Here is a 6344-nt window from a genome sequence, read left to right on the forward strand (position 1 = left end):
GCGGCTGGGCAGGCTCCACCGGGGCGGGAAGCGAGCCACCCCCGGCGGCGGCAGCAGCGCCGGCCGCGCTCGGGCCGGGGGAGCAGACCCGCCCGCTGGCAGCGTGCCCGCCGCACTGCGGGGCTGCGGGGGGAGCAGGGACAGGCGGCTGGACCTGCCTTCCCGGGGCGGCTGCGCCCGCCCCCGGCAGGAGCAGCGCCCGGCGGGGCCGCTGCGGCCCCACCGGCCCCGCGCGCTCGGACCCTCCGCACCTCCTCCCTCCGCCTGGCAGCTCAGGCTCCCGCGCGGGCACCTCCGCAGGGCCCGCGGCCGCCGCCCCGCCCTCGGCGCCGTCCCTCCGGCCTCTTTTGGCCGCGCCGCCCCGCCGTAGCGGGGCCGAGCCGGCGCTGCCGCGGCGGAAGCGCTTCCGGGCGGGGAGGCGGGTGTCACGTGACAGCGGCTCAAAGGGGCAGCGGCGGCAGCGCGAGCCGCACCGGCGGGCAGGCCCCGGCCCCGTCCCGCCCCGCCCCGTCCGCCCCGGCAGCCGGGCCCCGGGCAGGCAGCGCTCTTCCCCGCCGAGGCGGCGCCGCTCCGGCCGCCGGTGACTGGGCGCCCTCTCGTCCCGCAGGCCCTGGGAGGCGCTGGCAGCGCCGGCAGCCCCTCGCCATGGCCGACGTGAGTGCGGGCGGTTGGGCGGCGGTTGGGGCGGGACGAGCGGGGGTTTGGGGCTCGGCGGGGGGGGAGGGCCGCCCCGGGCGGGCGGCAAGGCTGCCCCCGGGCCTGGGAGGAGGATGAGTGACTTGTCGCCCGTCTCTGCCCGCAGGACCTGAAGCGCTTCCTGTACAAGAAGCTGCCGAGGTAACCGGAGCCCGCCGGGGCCGGACGGTGGGCACCAGGCCGGGCCCCGCAGTCGCCTGCAGTGCTAAAGGCGATGGTCTGAGCCCGGCCTGACCGCGGGGAGCTGCCGGGGGGGTGGCTGACCCGGTGCACTCGTTGGGTTGTGTAAATAAGCTGGAAGTAGCCGAAGGCGAAGGTAGCATAACCTTTCACTCGCTTGTTGGAAAAGGAGCAAACTCTGCTCATCCTGTTGTTGGGAGGAGTGGAGAAAACTTCCTTCCTGATTTGGTTGCCTAATCCTTGATCATCCCCCTTTCGGTAACTGCTGGTAGCTGGCAGCACTGAACAGCTACTGCCTGTGAATACCGTGAGGAGAAGGCCTTGGTTGAGTGAGGAGAGCAGATAAAGGCCCTTGCTTGGCTAATGAAATTGGATTAGTAGTGTCAGTCCTTTCTCTGAAGCCAAGAGTTCTGTGCAGATTCATGTGGTATTTCTCTTTTTACTGCTCTGAAAAGACCACTTGTACTAAACAGAATACAAGTCCCTTTCAGTGAAATATTAAATTGATGAAGGCATCGCTTTTCCCGTGTCTTCCCCTTTCTTACACCTTTGTTCATAAAAAAAGATGCTTGTTACGAATTACTTTGTTTTTACAATGTCTCTTCATTGTTTTGCAGTGTTGAAGGTCTCCATGCTATTGTAGTCTCTGACAGAGATGGTGTACCTGTTATCAAAGGTAACTTTAGCTGCTCAGTCAGCTCTGCAGCTGAAATCCTCGTTGAACAGCAGGGGGAGAAAGTACAGAATCTTCTCTTGTGATACCCGGTACCTGAATATCCAAAACTGAAGAATTAAAGTAGACTTGTACTTCAAGTTCAATAGTTTTTTATGCATCTCTTAAATTTAATCCTTTTGTTTGTGTATATGCAGCGTCCTCAATAATTGTAGTGATTGAAGGCTACAGAAATCCTCCTCAGTTAATAGGGTGAGAGTGGTGTAAGGTGCTTGTATCTTTACATTATTCCTAGGCTGATCTAAAGCACTAGGGAGAGCTTACTGGTATCTTGTTCACTTGGCAGATCTGTGGTCAGAAGCAATTCCATCAAACTGTTACACACGTTACTAGCTTGCATTTGCTTTTTGGTACTGTGATATTTCTCATATCTCTTCAGTCTTGGTTTAAGATGTTTTTTATGTTGTGGGTAAGCCAGTTTAAGAGTACCCATTAAAGTACTGCAGATTTTAAATTATTTTTCTTAATGTCCCAATTTAAACTCCCAGGAGAACTTGCGCATCTTCACCTGTTTTCATTTAGGTGACTCTGTGCCAGTCATCAGTTCAGAGGCTGGAGTCGGTGCAGGCAGTGAGGGACACAGAACCCAAGTGACATGGGCATAAGCTGTGCATCATCCAGGACAGACTGTTTCTTAGGCTTGCCAGGGAGCATTGTGTACAGAATATTAGATGGTGTATGGCTGATGGAGGGTGTCCTGTACTCATGGCAGAAGCATGTGAGATGTGTTACGTGTTCGCCAACGCCGGGTCTGCTGTTGGCAGAGCCCTGAGCTGGATAAGGAATTGTGATGCAGTCATAGGTGCCATGTAAAAATGAGAATTTCCTTGTTCTGTTCCAGTTGCCAATGATAATGCCCCAGAACATGCACTGCGACCTGGCTTTCTGTCGACCTTTGCCCTTGCCACAGATCAAGGCAGTAAACTAGGACTTTCCAAAAACAAGAGTATCATCTGCTATTACAACACATACCAGGTGAGTAACCTCAGTGTGGTGTGTTCTCAGTGACCAGAGCTGTTTCTGAGCAAGGGGGAGAGGTGGTTAAAACGGCTTGGCTTCTATTAAAGTATTTGTGTTTTATTTCTCATGCTGCTTAAGAGGCTAAACTAACATTTTTTACTGGTTGTTAAGCTTCTCTTACATTTCTTAAAACTGGTTGAAAATGATTAATTTTTCTGAGCACATTGCCATCAGGAATTTGCCACAGGTGCTGCTCATGTGGCCTTTGGAATCTGTTAGGAAGGATTTATGTTCTCTTTTAGAAACAATATTCTCTTCTACAAACAATATTTGTTTATAACTAGTGGCACATAAAGTTAAATAAGAGCATGCAGCCTACTTCATAGCTGACCTGGCTTGTCAGTACAACTTTCATGTAAGAAAGCTGTGGAATTCTACTCACGGTTCTTACAGACTGGTTGTGTCCTGAAATACAGTTTCTGCTCCTTCTTGAGTTCTAGTAATCTTGAGTGCTTTTGTTGTGACTGAGGTAAACTGGCCAACTCTTTGGCCTAGGCTATCTAGCTTTGTTTGGAAAATAAATGGGCAACCAAGTTATTTTACACACATTGACTACATTGCTTTGTTTCACTGGATGCTAGTAGCTTATTGTTGAGCTCAAGATTCCAGTTCCCTGTTAATGGAAGAGGACAAACTGCTATACACAGAGTACTATTTTAAAACAATAAACCTGCCTGCCCTCATGTTACCTGTGGAGGGGGGGGAGTGCCCGGCTCCCCACATGCAGCTTTCTGTGCTGTGGTGTCAGTTCTGTCAGTGTTTTTAATCATTAATCTTATGAAATAGATAGGCTGAAAAGGCAGCTCTGTGGCTTTTTCTCCTGCTCCTTTACACTGAAGAGGCTGCTTGTTGCAGAAAGAATTTATGGGGCAGAACTCTGACATCCAACATGTCTTAGCTGCTGCTGAACACTGTTCTCTCTCCTTGCAGGTGGTGCAGTTCAATCGCTTACCTTTGGTAGTAAGTTTCATTGCCAGCAGCAATGCCAACACTGGTAGGTCTTCACATGAATTGTAAATATTGCAGTATTTTAAAGCCCAGGTTATTGAAAATAAATAACCTGAATTTACTTCAAGGTATATTAACTTTGCTGCTGCTGTGCATTTTGTCAGTGTATTGTGAAGAGGAAGAGGGAAAGGTGCAAGTAAAAATATCGTAGGTTTTGGGTGACTTGCTGAAGTTGTTACTCTCTTAGAAGCACGTTTCCCCTGTGATTAACCTTAGCCTTGCTATCTGAGTGTTCACTGCACCATCAGGGACTGCAGTGTATAAACCAGCTGTCCTGTCTCTTCCTTTCAGTTCCCAGTTATGTTCTGCAGTATTATGTGCAGTTTCATCTTCTCAGTTCTGTGGGGTGGGAAGATCCTTCAGTGAGGGGCCTGGCCTTGCCCAGGAGGGTGTTGGCTAATGAGAGTGCAAGCAAAAGGGGTTTAGTTCTTGCAAAGCCATTGTGGGCCTCAGTAGCAGTGGGAAGCAGCAAGGTGATTTTGGGGGCCAGCAGCAGCAGGGGGGAGAGCTGTGCTATGTGGCTCTGCCCCTGTTGGTGCTGGGGGCTGGCAGGGTGCTGCCCACTGTTCCCAGGGAGAGTGAGCAGCTCAAGTGAGATGTTTTTTGTTTTGGATAAACACTGCCTGTGTCTTGGGAGGGACCTGTGGAGTTGGAAAGAGGCTTCTTGGTTATGTTATATGATGGGATGTTCTGTCTCCTCTCTTTCCAGGGCTGATCGTAAGTCTAGAGAAGGAGCTCACACCCCTGTTTGAAGAGCTGAGGCAGGTTGTTGAAGTTTCTTAACCTGCTGGTGTAGCCAGAGTGCAGCATCCCTCTGCAGCCCAGTGGACAAAAGATTCAATAATCCTCAGTCAAATAACACATCTCAGAAGAAATACCACAGCTCCTTAGTACACTAAGTAAGAGTAAATTGTACATAGTTCTGAATCTGAAACGATCTACTAGTGTGTTGTAGGTGGATGTTACTTTAGGCCATGCTTCTTGTATTGTGCAGCACTGGAGAGACCACCAAAATAGCTCCCATGGAGTTGAGCTCAGTCAGCTGAGCCAGACCAGCACGATGCTGTCAGCTCACATGAGCAACCCCCAGATCTCTTGCTTTGCAGGGAACTGCGCACGCACTGGGCTTTACCGTCAGGCCAGGTACTGCCATGTGTTGGGAAGTGGATCAGTTGTGTAGTGTTATCAAAGATGTGGTTGGAAGAGTATTGTGAGAGCAAGTTACTAGCAGCAGCGTGTTGGTACAATCAATCAATATCCCAGCTTTCTTACGTGGGTGATACTTTGGCAAGAGACTGCTACTAATCTGGATGCTGGCTGCATCCTGCTTCCACTAAGGAGAAAGCGTTTCTATGAAAGCTGTTGCTTCAGGGTTTTCCTGGTGCCCAGATAAAAGCACCCAAACAATGTCTCACTTCTTCATGGGGTTTTTGTGTAACAAGGTTGTGAAGTTCTCACAGTTGTTGTGTGGGTTATTCACTGGTGACACTCTCAGCTCATTTACCCTTAGGTTTTCCTAAGGAAGTAAATAACAAATAAAATACAGTATTTTTAAATGACAGAGCCTGGTGTGCTCTTCCGTTGCACCATAATATACTGCAGCACATCAGCTTTTCTTGAGAACAGGTCTCTTAATTGTTTATAAATACATAGAATCCAGGAGCTTACAGGCTGAAAACTAACCAGTGTGTCTTGTCAGTGGAGTGATGCAGATACAGAATCCTGTGCCAGCACAGAATTGCAGAAGTTAGTGCTGACAGGCTTCCTGTTGCTGGGGATCAATCCCACGCTCTTTGCTCTGCATCGTTCCCTCACAGATTTCCCTTGTGACTGCAGTGTAGACATCCAGCACTAAAACCAAACACTGCTGGCCTAAGAGAGAGCTCTTGGCAAGTCTCTGCCTCAGGCTGGGAAAGGGGGTGCCACCCTCCCTCATACCTCACCCACTGTTAGCATGACACAGGATGGGGGGAAATGGTGGTGCTGGAAATGAGGTTTGGGAATTACTGGCTCAACATCAGAGATTAGAAGTTGTCAGTCAACCCTTTTCCATTTAAACTGAGCATCTGGCTTGAGCTTTCTGTTGCTAGTCATTACAGAGGCAGTTGGAAACTGAGCCCCAAAGCATCTTTGTGTGTATTTCCGGAAAAAAGCATTTGTGGTCCCTCCAAGGCTGTTAGATTCTGCTCCAACTCTACTGATTCTGCTTCCTAGGCCAGCCAAGCACCACTTTTACTGGCTTCAGTTCATGACACCGTGTGCTGAATTTGCTTCTAACATTTGGTAACGCAGTCTGTTGATGTGAAAAGGGGAAGGCTGCTTTTGTGGCGACACAAGCTTCATTTCCAGGCTGTTTTCACAGAACGGTGGTGTTGCTGGAGACTATCAGCTCTGTCTTCTTAGGTTGCATCTATCTCACACAAACTCATCCAAGCTTATAAGGAAATAGGAGGTGCCAGTTTTTTAAACCACTTCTTTAAGGGGAAAAGGGAGGACAAGGCTTTATCAATACAGTACAGGAATACAGAAGACCTTCCTAGTTTTATAATGACATTTTATTCAGAAAACAGTCTGTATAAAAATATTTACAAATATTTTGAATTTCTGAGTTGAAATAAAATGCTATTCCTATGTCTACATCTAGAGTTTGTTTCTTCTTCCAGTATGTTTGTTCCCTCCTTTTCTTCAGTCTTCTCACAGTAAAGGC

General features: G+C 49.4%; 1 protein-coding gene across 1 annotated transcript; it reads left to right on the plus strand.

The window, feature by feature from the left end:
- Nucleotides 1-418: 418 nt before the first annotated feature.
- On the plus strand, nucleotides 419-6274 carry LAMTOR3 (late endosomal/lysosomal adaptor, MAPK and MTOR activator 3). Its single transcript, XM_051617203.1, has 6 exons — nucleotides 419-654; nucleotides 803-837; nucleotides 1494-1552; nucleotides 2451-2584; nucleotides 3560-3623; nucleotides 4347-6274. Exons 1-6 carry the CDS (start codon nucleotides 646-648, stop codon nucleotides 4418-4420), a joined length of 375 nt encoding a protein of 124 aa, XP_051473163.1. The 5' UTR covers nucleotides 419-645; the 3' UTR covers nucleotides 4421-6274.
- Nucleotides 6275-6344: the final 70 nt, after the last annotated feature.

The sequence above is a fragment of the Apus apus genome, chromosome 4 (genome assembly GCF_020740795.1).
Source record: "Apus apus isolate bApuApu2 chromosome 4, bApuApu2.pri.cur, whole genome shotgun sequence".
NCBI lineage: Eukaryota > Metazoa > Chordata > Aves > Apodiformes > Apodidae > Apus > Apus apus.

Coding starts and splice junctions, on each gene's coding strand:
- LAMTOR3 (XM_051617203.1), top strand. Junction 838..1,493: donor CTGTACAAGAAGCTGCCGAG/GTAACCGGAGCC, acceptor ATTGTTTTGCAG/TGTTGAAGGTCTCCATGCTA. Junction 3,624..4,346: donor CAGCAGCAATGCCAACACTG/GTAGGTCTTCAC, acceptor CTCTCTTTCCAG/GGCTGATCGTAAGTCTAGAG.